The sequence below is a fragment of the Oncorhynchus masou genome, chromosome 15, assembly GCF_036934945.1.
Source record: "Oncorhynchus masou masou isolate Uvic2021 chromosome 15, UVic_Omas_1.1, whole genome shotgun sequence".
In the NCBI taxonomy this organism is placed as follows: domain Eukaryota; kingdom Metazoa; phylum Chordata; class Actinopteri; order Salmoniformes; family Salmonidae; genus Oncorhynchus; species Oncorhynchus masou.
The window spans coordinates 73,543,319-73,558,318 of record NC_088226.1 but is presented as its reverse complement, the minus strand read 5'-3'; the positions used below and the strand labels follow the sequence as shown (position 1 = coordinate 73,558,318).

The 15,000-nt window shown below is 31.7% G+C and overlaps 1 protein-coding gene across 1 annotated transcript in view; it reads right to left on the bottom strand.

Annotated features, from left to right (window-relative positions):
- Positions 1-15,000, bottom strand: part of megf11 (multiple EGF-like-domains 11) — a 551,700-nt gene that overhangs the window by 9,893 nt on the left and 526,807 nt on the right. Inside the window, exon 23 of the mRNA XM_064990212.1 lies at positions 5,196-5,262. Coding sequence (XP_064846284.1) covers positions 5,196-5,262 — 67 coding nt within the window. The remainder of the gene's footprint in view (positions 1-5,195; positions 5,263-15,000) is intronic.

The window sequence follows — 15,000 nt, the reverse complement described above, 5'->3', positions numbered from 1 at the left end:
GTTACACATGGAGTAAAACAAACATACAGTCAATAATAAAGCATAAAAGTCTATATATGGTGTGTTTAAATGAAGTGGGATAAGGGAGGTAAGGCAATAAATAGGCCATGGTGGCTAAATAATTACAATTTAGCAATTAAACACTGGAATGGTAGATGTGCAGAAAATGAATGTGCAAGTAGATTAAATAAAGGGGAAATAAAAAATAAATAAATAAATGTACACAGTAAGTCCATGACACCTACAGCACCCGATGTCACAGGAAGGCCAAAAAGATCATCAAGGACAACAACCAGCCGAGCAACTGCCTGTGTGGGGTGCAAAGGAGCTAAATAAATAACAGTATTGGGATGAGATAGTTGGATGGGCTATTTACAGATGGGCTATGTACAGGTACAGTGATCTGTGAGCTGCTCTGACAGCTGGTGCTTAAAGTTAGTGAGGGAGATATGAGTCTCCAGCTTCAGTGATTTTTGCAATTCGTTCCAGTCATTGGCAGCAGAGAACTGGAAGGAAAGGCGGCCAAAGGAGGAATTGGTTTTGGGGATTTTTTATTTTATTTATTTTTATATCACCTTTATTTAACCAGGAAGGCTAGTTGAGAACAAGTTCTCATTTACAATTGCGACCTGGCCAAGATAGAGGAAAGCAGTTCGACACATACAACAACACAGTGTTACACATGGAGCAAAACAAACGTACAGTCAATAACACAACAGAAACAAGTCTATATACGATGTGAGCAAATGAGGTGAGATAAGGGAGGTAAAGGCAAAAAAAGGTGGAGAAGTAAATACAATATAGCAAGTAAAACACTGGAATGGTAGATTTGCAGTGGAAGAATGTGCAAAGTAGAGATAGAAATAATGGGCTGCAAAGGAGCAAAATAAATTAATTAATTAAATACAGTAGGGAAAGAGGTAGTTGTTTGGGCTAAATTATAGATGGGCTATGTACAGGTGCAGTAATCTGTGAGCTGCTCTGATAGCTGGTGCTTAAAGCTAGTGAGGGAGATAAGTGTTTCAAGTTTCAGAGATTTTTGTAGTTCTTTCCAGTCATTGGCAGCAAAGAACTGGAAGGAGAGGCGGCCAAAGAAAGAATTGGTTTTGGGGGTGACTAGAGAGATATACCTGCTGGAGCGCGTGCTACAGGTGGGAGATGCTATGGCAACCAGCGAGCTGAGATAAGGGGGGACTTTACCTAGCAGGGTCTTGTAGATGACATGGAGCCAGTGGGTTTGGCGACGAGTATGAAGCGAGGGCCAGCCAACGAGAGCGTACAGGTCGCAATGGAGGGTAGATATGGGGCTTTGGTGACAAAACGGATGGCACTGTAATAGATTACATGCAGTTTGCTGAGTAAGAGTGTTGGAGGCTATTTTGTAAATGACATCGCCGAAGTCAAGGATCGGTAGGATAGTCAGATTTATGAGGGTATGTTTGGCAGCATGAGTGAAGAATGCTTTGTTGCGAAATAGGAAGCCGATTCTCTATTTAATTTAATGATTGGAGATGTTTGATGTGAGTCTGGAAGTAGAGTTTACCTTACTAACCAGACACCTAGGTATTTGTAGTTGTCCACATATTCTAAGTCAGAACCGTCCAGAGTGTACATTACTGCATTACTGTGTACATTACTGCCTTACTGCTTTACTGTGTACATTACTGTATTTCTGTGCACATTACTGTATTACTGCATTACTGTGTACATTACTGCATTACTGTGTACATTACTGCATTACTGTGTACATTACTGCATTACTGTGTACATTACTTTATTACTGCATTACTGTGTACATTACTGCCTTACTGTGTACATTACTGCATTACTGTGTACATTACTGTATTACTGCATTACTGTGTACATTACTGCCTTACTGTGTACATTACTGCATTACTGTGTACATTACTGTATTACTGCATTACTGTGTACATTACTGCCTTACTGTGTACATTACTGCCTTACTGTGTACATTACTGTATTACTGCCTTACTGCTTTACTGTGTACATTACTGCATTACTGTGTAAAGTCATTTAGCAGACGCTCTTATCCAGAGCGACTTACAAATTGGTGAATTCACCTTCTGACATCCAGTGGAACAGCCACTTTACAATAGTGCATCTAAATCATTTAAGGGGGGGGGGGGGGGGGGTGAGAAGGATTACTTATCCTATCCTAGGTATTCCTTTTTAGATAACCTAGGTGTTTTAGATAAGGAAGTGAGTGCATTCCTAGGTTTGCTGTTAATTAGAACTATCCACTAAGTGATGATCGATAATGGCGAGGAGTCAAAAGTTAATTCAGTTGTGTTGTGTGTCCTGTGTATGTGCTGAATGAACTCAGAATGAACTTTTTAAAGTTCCCTTTGTCTCGGTCGAGAGGAGGAGATTCATTTTTTAAGCAATGAAATGACGTCATGTTACTGTATATAAACTGTTGCTCGTGGTGAAGTGGCAGCGCGCTCCGAGAATAAATTATGTTACCTATTATTGAAAAGACTGGTCTCCGTCTATTTTATGCAAACAAGACTCTTACAAATTCTCAGAAAATAGATTAAGGGAATTCAATTAATGAAAACATATTGGAATAACTAAATTACAGTAACAATTACTGTGTACATTACTGCATGACTGTGTACATTACTGTATTACTGCATTACTGTGTACATTACTGTATTACTGCATTACTACATTACTGTGTACAATACTACATTACTACATTACTGTGTACATTACTGCATTACTACATTACTGTGTACATTACTGCATTACTACATTACTGTGTAAATTATGATCAGAGCCTTAATATAATACAGTTTGATGGGTAATGGATGGAGTAGCAGTATGAGAATGAAGGCTACTGTATAGGAGTTCCTGTTTAGGGCAGTTTAGATTGACACTATAGTTAGTCTGGCCAGGCTACAGTAGGAGAGAGAAGAGGAGGAGAGAGAAGAGAGTAGGACAGGAGGAGAGAGGAGGATAGGAGGAGAGAGGGGAGGAGACAGAGGATTAGAGAGAAGAGAGTAGGACAGGAGGAGAGAGGAGGATAGGAGGAGAGAGGAGGATAGGAGGAGAGAGGGGAGGAGACATACTCAGGTGGCTAAAGTTGCAGTAAGGTTAGGGTTAGAGAAGAGAGGGGAGATAAGAGAGGAGAGAGGAGAGAGAAGAAGACGCCCAGGTGGTTGAAGTTGCAGAAAGGTTAGGGTTAGAGAGAGAGAGGAGATGAGGAGAAAGGGGAGAGGATTAGAGAGAAGGAGCAATACCTAGGTGGTTGAGGTTGCAGTAGGGTTAGGGTTAGGGAGAGAGGAGATGAGGAGAGAGGGGAGAGGATGAGAGAGGAGGAGCAATACCTAGGTGGTTGAGGTTGCAGTAGGGTTAGGGTTAGGGAGAGAGAGGAGATGAGGAGAGAGGGGAGAGGATGAGAGAGGAGGAGCAATACCTAGGTGGTTGAGGTTGCAGTAGGGTTAGAGAGAGAGGAGAGGAGGAGGAGGAGAGAGAAGGAGAGAGGGGAGTGGAGGAGTGACGGGAGAGAAGGAGGAGGAGTGAGAAGAGAGAAGAGAGGATGCGAGAAGAGAGAGGGGAGAGGGGGAGAGAGGAGGAGCGAGGGGTTAGGAGGAGAGAGGAGGAGAGAGGAGAGAGGAGCAGACATACCCAAGTGGTTGAGGTTGCAGTAGGGTTAGAGAGAGAGGAGAGGAGGAGCGAGGGGTTAGGAGGAGAGAGGAGGAGACATACACAGGTGGTTGAGGTTGCAGTAGGGTTAGAGAGAGAGGAGAGGAGGAGCGAGGGGTTAGGAGGAGAGAGGAGCAGACATACCCAGGTGGTTGAGGTTGCAGTAGGGTTAGAGAGAGAGGAGAGGAGGAGCGAGGGGTTAGGAGGAGAGAGGAGACATACCCAGGTGGTTGAGGTTGCAGTAGGGATAGAGAGAGAGGAGAGGAGGTGCGAGGGGTTAGGAGGAGAGAGGAGCAGACATACCCAGGTGGTTGAGGTTGCAGTAGGGTTAGAGAGAGAGGAGAGGAGGAGCGAGGGGTTAGGAGGAGAGAGGAGGAGAGAGGAGAGAGGAGCAGACATACCCAGGTGGTTGAGGTTGCAGTAGGGTTAGAGAGAGAGGAGAGGAGGAGAGTGGAGGAGAGAGGAGGAGAGAGGAGAGGAGGAGGGAGGGGTTAGGAGGAGAGAGGAGGAGACATACCCAGGTGGTTGAGGTTGCAGTAGGGTTAGAGAGAGAGGAGAGGAGGAGCGAGGGGTTAGGAGGAGAGAGGAGAGGAGGAGGGAGGGGTTAGGAGGAGAGAGGAGGAGACATACCCAGGTGGTTGAGGTTGCAGTAGGGTTAGAGAGAGAGGAGAGGAGGAGCGAGGGGTTAGGAGGAGAGAGGAGGAGAGAGGAGAGAGGAGCAGACATACCCAGGTGGTTGAGGTTGCAGTAGGGTTAGAGAGAGAGGAGAGGAGGAGGGAGGGGTTAGGAGGAGAGAGGAGGAGACATACCCAGGTGGTTGAGGTTGCAGTAGGGTTAGAGAGAGAGGAGAGGAGGAGCGAGGGGTTAGGAGGAGAGAGGAGGAGACATACCCAGGTGGTTGAGGTTGCAGTAGGGTTAGAGAGAGAGGAGAGGAGGAGCGAGGGGTTAGGAGGAGAGAGGAGAGGAGGAGGGAGGGGTTAGGAGGAGAGAGGAGCAGACATACCCAGGTGGTTGAGGTTGCAGTAGGGTTAGAGAGAGAGGAGAGGAGGAGCGAGGGGTTAGGAGGAGAGAGGAGGAGACATACCCAGGTGGTTGAGGTTGCAGTAGGGTTAGAGAGAGAGGAGAGGAGGAGGGGGGGGTTAGGAGGAGAGAGGAGGAGACATACCCAGGTGGTTGAGGTTGCAGTAGGGTTAGAGAGAGAGGAGAGGAGGAGGGAGGGGTTAGGAGGAGAGAGGAGGAGAGGGGAGCCGACATACCCAAGTGGTTGAGGTTGCAGTAGGGTTAGAGAGAGAGGAGAGGAGGAGTGAGGGGTTAGGAGGAGAGAGGAGGAGAGAGGAGAGAGGAGCAGACATACCCAGGTGGTTGAGGTTGCAGTAGGGTTAGAGAGAGAGGAGAGGAGGAGCGAGGGGTTAGGAGGAGAGAGGAGCATACATACCCAGGTGGTTGAGGTTGCAGTAGGGTTAGAGAGAGAGGAGAGGAGGAGCGAGGGGTTAGGAGGAGAGAGGAGGAGAGAGGAGCAGACATACCCAGGTGGTTGAGGTTGCAGTAGGCTCTCCACTCTGATCCATTCCTGACTCCTTTCAGGGAGCTGGACTGATGAAGGAAACACACTGTATTAACATTCAATTCAAATCTAACACATAAATGTACTGAACATACAAGATGGAATAGAGATATATGCAGGTAATGATATATAATGGTATATAGATATGATGGTATATGATGGTATATATATATATTTATATATATATATATATAATTATATATATATAATTATATATATATATATATATAATTATATATATAATGGTATGATGGTATGATGGTATATACAGATATAATGGTATGATGGTATAGATAGATATGATGATATATGATGGTATATATATATATATATAATGGTATGATGGTATATATAGATATATGATGATATATGATGGTATATATAGATATATGATGATATATGATGGTATATATATATATATAATGGTATGATGGTATATATATATAATGATGATATATGATGGTATATATATATATATATAATGGTATGATGGTATATATATATATATAATGGTGTGATCGTATATATAGATATATGATGATATATGATGGTATATATATATATATATATATATATATATATTTATATAATGGTGTGATCGTATATATAGATATATGATGATATATGATGGTATATATATATATAATGGTATGATGGTATATATAGATATATGATTATATATGATGGTATATATAGATATATGATGATATATGATGGTATATATATATAATGGTACGATGGTATATATAGATATATGATGATATATGATGGTATGATGGTATATATAGATATATGATGATATATGATGGTATATTATATATATATAATGGTATGATGGTATATATAGATATATGATGATATATGATGGTATATACAGTTCCTTGCGAAAGTATTCGGCCCCCTTGAACTTTGCGACCTTTTGCCACATTTCAGGCTTCAAACATAAAGATATAAAACTGTATTTGTTTGCGAAGAATCAACAACAAGTGGGACACAATCATGAAGTAGAACGACATTTATTGGATATTTCAAACTTTAAAAAAAAATCAAAAACTGAAAAGTTGGGCGTGCAAAATTATTCAGCCCCCTTATGTGGCAAAATATAGATATGATGGTATATATAGATATGATAGTATATATATAGGTATGGTATATATAGATATGATAGTATATATAGGTATGGTATATATAGATATGATGGTATATATAGATATTATAGTATATATATAGGTATGGTATATATAGATATGATGGTATATATAGATATGATGGTATATATAGATATGATAGTATATATAGATATGATGGTATATATAGATATGATAGTATATATAGATATGATGGTATATATATAGGTATGGTATATATAGATATGATGGTATATAGGTATGGTATATATAAATATGATAGTATATATATATATATATATATATATATATATAGGTATGGTATATATAGATATGATGGTATATAGGTATGGTATATATAGATATGATAGTATATATATAGATATGGTATATATAGATATGATGGTATATATAGATATTATGGTATATAGGTATGGTATATATAGATATGGTATATATAGATATGATAGTATATATATATATAGGTATGGTATATATAGATATGATAGTATATATAGGTATGGTATATATAGATATGATGGTATATATAGATATGATAGTATATATATAGGTATGGTATATATAGATATGATGGTATATATAGATATGATAGTATATATATAGGTATGGTATATATAGATATGATGGTATATATAGATATTATAGTATATATATAGGTATGGTATATATAGATATGATGGTATATATAGATATGATGGTATATATAGATATGATAGTATATATAGATATGATGGTATATATAGATATGATAGTATATATAGATATGATGGTATATATATAGGTATGGTATATATAGATATGATGGTATATAGGTATGGTATATATAGATATGATAGTATATATATAGATATGGTATATATAGATATGATGGTATATATAGATATTATGGTATATAGGTATGGTATATATAGATATGGTATATATAGATATGATAGTATATATATATATAGGTATGGTATATATAGATATGATAGTATATATAGGTATGGTATATATAGATATGATGGTATATATAGATATTATAGTATATATATAGGTATGGTATATATAGATATGATGGTATATATAGATATGATGGTATATAGGTATGGAATATATAGATATGATGGTATATATAGATATGATGGTATATAGGTATGGAATATATAGATATGATGGTATATATAGATATGATGGTATATAGGTATGGTATATATAGATATGATAGTATATATATAGGTATGGTATATATAGATATGATGGTATATATAGATATGATGGTATATAGGTATGGTATATATAGATAGTATGGTATATATAGATATGATGGTATTTATAGATATGATAGTATATATAGATATGAGGGTATATAGGTATGGTATATATAGATATGATGGTATATAGGTATGGTATATATAGATATGATAGTATATATATATAGTCATGGTATATATAGGTATGGTATATATAGATATGATAGTAAATATAGATATGATAATATATATAGGTATGGTATATATAGATATATGATAGTATATATAGATATGATAGTATGTATAGATATGATGGTATATATAGATATGATAGTATATATAGATATGATGGTATATATATATATGATGGTATATAGGTATGGTATATATAGATATATATATATATAATATAATATATATACCATCTAGCAGACGCTTTTGTCCAAAGCGACTTACAAGTCGGCTGGGGCCACTACTTTTACATATGGGTGGCCCTAGCGGGAATCGAACCCACGACGCTTGGCGTTGCAAGCGCCATGCTCTACCGACTGAGCCACACAGGTATATATAGATATGATGGTATATATGTATGGTATATATAGATATGATGGTATATATAGATATGATGGTATATATAGATATGATGGTATATATAGATATGATGGTATATATGTATGGTATATATAGATATGATGGTATATATGTATGGTATATATAGATATGATGGTATATAGGTATGGTATATATAGATATGATAGTATATATAGATATGATGGTATATATAGAAATGATGGTATATAGGTATGGTATATATAGATATGATAGTATATATAGGTATGGTATATATAGATATGATGGTATATAGGTATGGTATATATAGATATGATAGTATATATAGATATGATGGTATATATAGATATGATGGTATATATAGATATGATGGTATATATAGATATGATAGTATATATAGATATGATGGTATATAGGTATGGTATATATATATATGATGGTATATATAGATATTATAGTGTATATAGATATGATGGTATATATAGATATGATGGTATATATAGATATGATAGAATATATAGATATGATGGTATATATATAGGTATGGTATATATAGATATGATAGTATATATAGATATGATAGTATATATATATAGGTATGGTATATATAGATATGATGGTATATATAGATATGATGGTATATATAGATATGATGGTATATATAGATATGATGGTATATATATAGATATGATAGTATATCTAGATATGAGGGCATATATATAGATATGATAGTATATCTAGATATGATAGTATATATATAGGTATGGTATATATAGATATGATGGTATATATATAGGTATGGTATATATAGATATGATGGTATATATAGGTATGGTTTATATAGATATGACGTTATACATAGATATGATAGTATATATATATGATGGTATATATAGATATGATGGTATATATATAGATATGATAGTATATATAGATATGATAGTATATATAAATATGATAGTATATATAGATATGATGGTATATATAGATATGATGGTATATATAGATATGATAGTATATATAGATGTGATGGTATATAGGTATGGTATATATAGATATGATGGTATATAGTTATGGTATATATAGATATGATAGTATATATATAGGTATGGTATATATAGATATGATGGTATATATAGATATGATGGTATATAGGTATGGTATATATAGATAGTATGATATATATAGATATGATGGTATTTATAGATATGATAGTATATATAGATATGATGGTATATAGGTATGGTATATATAGATATGATGGTATATATATGGGTATGGTATATATAGATATATATAGATATGATAGGTATGGTATATATAGATATGATGGTATATATAGATATGATAGTATATATATGTATGGCATATATAGATATTATGGTATATATAGATATGATGGTATATATAGATATGATGGTATATATAGATATGCTGGTATATATAGATATGATGGTATATAGGTATGGTATATATAGATATGATAGTATATATATATAGTTATGGTATATATAGGTATGGTATATATAGATATGATAGTAAATATAGATATGATAATATATATATAGGTATGGTATATATAGATATATGATAGTATATAAAGATATGATAGTATGTATAGATATGATGGTATATATAGATATGATAGTATATATAGATATGATGGTATATATGTATGGTATATATATATATATATGATGGTATATAGGTATGGTATATATAGATATGATGGTATATATAGATATGATGGTATATATGTATGGTATATATAGATATGATGGTATATATAGATATGATGGTATATATGTATGGTATATATAGATATGATGGTATATAGGTATGGTATATATAGATATGATAGTATATATAGATATGATGGTATATATAGAAATGATGGTATATAGGTATGGTATATATAGATATGATAGTATATATAGATATGATGGTATATATAGATATGATGGTATATATAGATATGATAGTATATATAGATATGATGGTATATAGGTATGGTATATATATATGATGGTATATATAGATATTATAGTGTATATAGATATGATGGTATATAGGTATGGTATATATAGATATGATAGTATATATAGATATGATGGTATATATAGATATGATGGTATATATAGATATGATGGTATATATAGATATGATGGTATATAGGTATGGTATATATATATGATGGTATATATAGATATTATAGTGTATATAGATATGATAGTATATATAGATATGATGGTATATATAGATATGATAGTATATATATAGGTATGGTATATATAGATATGATAGTATATATAGATATGATAGTATATATATAGGTATGGGATATATAGATATGATGGTATATATAGGTATGGTATATATAGATATGATGGTATATATAGATATGATAGTATATATATATATAGGTATGGTATATATAGATATGATAGTATATATAGATATGATAGTATATATATAGGTATGGTATATATAGATATGATGGTATATATAGGTATGGTATATATAGATATGATGGTATATATAGATATGATAGTATATATATATTTATGGTATATATAGATATGATGGTATATATAGATATGATAGGTATGGTATATATAGATATGATGGTATATATAGATATGATAGTATATATATATGTATTGCATATATAGATATGATGGTATATATAGATATGATGGTATATATATAGGTATGGTATATATAGATATGATAGTATTTATAGATATGATAGTATATATATAGGTATGGTATATTTAGATATCTGATGGTATATATAGGTATGGTATATATAGATATGATGGTATATATAGATATGATAGTATGGTATATATAGATATGATTGTATATATATATATATAGCTATGGTATATATAGATATGATAGTATATATAGGTATGGTATATATAGATATGATGGTATATATAGATATGATCGTATATATATATAGGTATGGTATATATAGATATGATAGTATATATAGGTACGGTATATATAGATATGATGGTATATATAGATATGATAGTATATATATATAGGTATGGTATATATAGATATGATAGTATATATAGGTACGGAATATATAGATATGATGGTATATATAGATATGATAGTATATATATATATATATATATATATATAGGTACGGTATATGTAGATATGATGGTATATATAGATATGATGGTATATAGGTATGGTATATATAGATATGATGGTATATAGGTATGGTATATATATATACTTATGGTATATATAGATATGATATTATATATATACTTATGGTATATATAGATATGATAGTATATATAGGTATGGTATACATAGATATGATAGTATATATAGGTATGGTATATATAGATATGATAGTATATATAGATATGATAGTATATATATAGGTATGGTATATATAGATATGATAGTATATATATAGGTATGGTATATATAGATATGATAGTACATATATAGGTATGGTATACATAGATATGATAGTATATATATAGGTATGGTATATATAGATATGATAGTATATATAGATATGATAGTATATATAGGTATGGTATATATAGATATGATGGTATATATATATATATATATATATATATATATATATATATAGGTATGGTATATATAGATATGATAGTATATATAGATATGATAGTATATATATAGGTATGGTATATTTAGATATATGATGGTATATATAGATATTATAGTGTATATAGATATGATGGTATATATAGATATGATGGTATATATAGATATGATGGTATATATAGATATGATAGTATATATATAGGTATGGTATATATAGATATGATAGTATATATAGATATGATAGTATATATAGATATGATGGTATATATATATGTATGGCATATATAGATATGATGGTATATATAGATATGATGGTATATATATAGGTATGGTATATTTAGATATATGATGGTATATATAGGTATGGTATATATAGATATGATGGTATATATAGATATGATAGTATGGTATATATAGATATGATTGTATATATATATAGCTATGGTATATATAGATATGATAGTATATATAGGTATGGTATATATAGATATGATGGTATATATAGATATGATAGTATATATATATATAGGTATGGTATATATAGATATGATAGTATATATAGGTACGGTATATATAGATATGATGGTATATATAGATATGATAGTATATATATATATAGGTATGGTATATATAGATATGATAGTATATATAGGTACGGTATATATAGATATGATGGTATATATAGATATGATAGTATATATATATATATATATATATATATATATATATATATATAGGTATGGTATATATAGATATGATGGTATATATAGATATGATAGTATATATATATAGGTATGGTATATATAGATATGATAGTATATATAGGTATGGTATATATAGATATGGTATATATAGATATGATGGTATATTGGTGTGGTATATATAGATATGATTGTATATATAGATATGATGGTATATAGGTATGGTATATATAGATATGATTGTATATATAGATATGATGGTATATAGGTATGGTATATATATATATACTTATGGTATATATAGATATGATATTATATATATACTTATGGTATATATAGATATGATAGTATATATAGGTATGGTATATATAGATATGATAGTATATATAGATATGATAGTATATATATAGGTATGGTATATTTAGATATATGATGGTATATATAGATATGATAGTATATATATAGGTATGGTATATATAGATATGATAGTATATATAGATATGATAGTATATATAGATATGATGGTATATATAGATATAATAGTATATATAGGTATGGTATATATAGATATGATAGTATATATAGATATGATAGTATATATAGGTATGATGGTATATATATATATATATAGGTATGGTATATATAGATATGATAGTATATATAGATATGATAGTATATATATAGGTATGGTATATTTAGATATATGATGGTATATATAGATATGATGGTATATATAGATATGATAGTCTATAGATACGATAGTATATATAGATATGATAGTATATATATATATGATGGTATATAGGTATGGTATATATAGATATGATGGTATATATAGATATGATGGTATATAGGTATGGTATATATAGATATGATGGTATATATAGATATGATGGTATATAGGTATGGTATATATAGATATGATGGTATATATAGATATGATGGTATATATAGGTATGGTATATATATATATGATGGTATATATAGATATGGTGGTATATAGGTATGGTATATATAGATATGATGGTATATATAGATATGATGGTATATATAGGTATGGTATATATAGATATGATGGTATATATAGATATGATTGTATATATATATATATATATATATATATATATGATAGTATATATATACTTATGGTATATATAGGTATGATAGTATATATAGGTATGTTATATATAGATATGATGGTATATATAGATATGATGGTATATATATATGATAGTTTATATGGTATATATAGATATATGATGTACAGTGGCTAGTGAAAGTATTCACCCTGTGGCATTTTTCCTATTTTGTTTTCTTACAACCTGGAATTAAAATTGTTTTTTGGTGGGTTTGTATCATTTGATTTACACAACATGCCTTCCACTTTGAAGATGGAACTTATTTTTCATTGTGAAACAAACAAGAAATAAGACAAAAACAACAAAAAAAACAGAAAACTTTAGCGTGCATAACTATTCACCCTCCAAAAGCAATACTTTGTAGAGCCACCTTTTGCATAAATTACAGCTGCAAGTCTCTTGAGGTCTCTATAACCTCTTTGGGTAGGGGGCAGTATTTTGATGTCCGGATGAAAAGCTTGCCCAAAGTAAACTGACTGTTACTCAGAAGCTAGGAGAGCAAATTGGTAGATTTGGATAAAAAAAACACTAACTTTTCTATAACTGTTAAAATAATGTCTGAGTATAACAGAACTGAAATGGCGAAACGCCAAGGACAAACCACCCCCCCCAAAATAATTCAGCCTACCCTATATATACCATCATATCTATTTATACCTACCCTTCCTACCACTGTTTTCAATGACTGTCACTTTTATTATTTGCAGTTCCTAGGGCTTCCACCAGATGTCAGTCTTTAGAAATAGTTTCAGGCTGGTTTCTTTTTTAAATGAGGGAGAAGTTGAAGTTTTTCTAAGTGGCTCCCATTTTGGCTGTAGTGTTTCCATGCGCATGGACGAGAGAGAACGCGTTCTTTTTGTTTGTTTGTTAAATTGTATTGTTTATTTGCGTATTAGGGTAGCTAAGGTTTGATTATAAATGTTGATTGACTTGTTTGGATAAGTTTATTGGTAAAGCATGAGATTCATTTTGTATGCATTTTGATGGAGGGAAACTGGGTGGATTATTGACTGAAGTGTGCCAGCTAAACTGATGTTTTAATGGATATAAAGAAGGACTTTATCGAACGAAAGGACCATTCGTAATGTAACTGAGACCTTTTAGAATACCAACAGTATGTCTCTATAAGCTTGGCACATCTAGCCACTCTGATTTTTGCCTATTCTTCAAGGCAAAAAAATTTCAGCTCCTTCAAGATGGATGGGTTCCGCTGGTGTACAGCAATCTTTAAGTCATACCACAGATTCTCAATTGGATTGAGTTCTGGGCTTTGAGTAGGCCATTCCAAGACATTTAAATGTCTACCCTTAAACCACTCGAGTGTTGCTTTAGCAGTATGCTTAGGGTCATTGTCCTGCTGGAAGG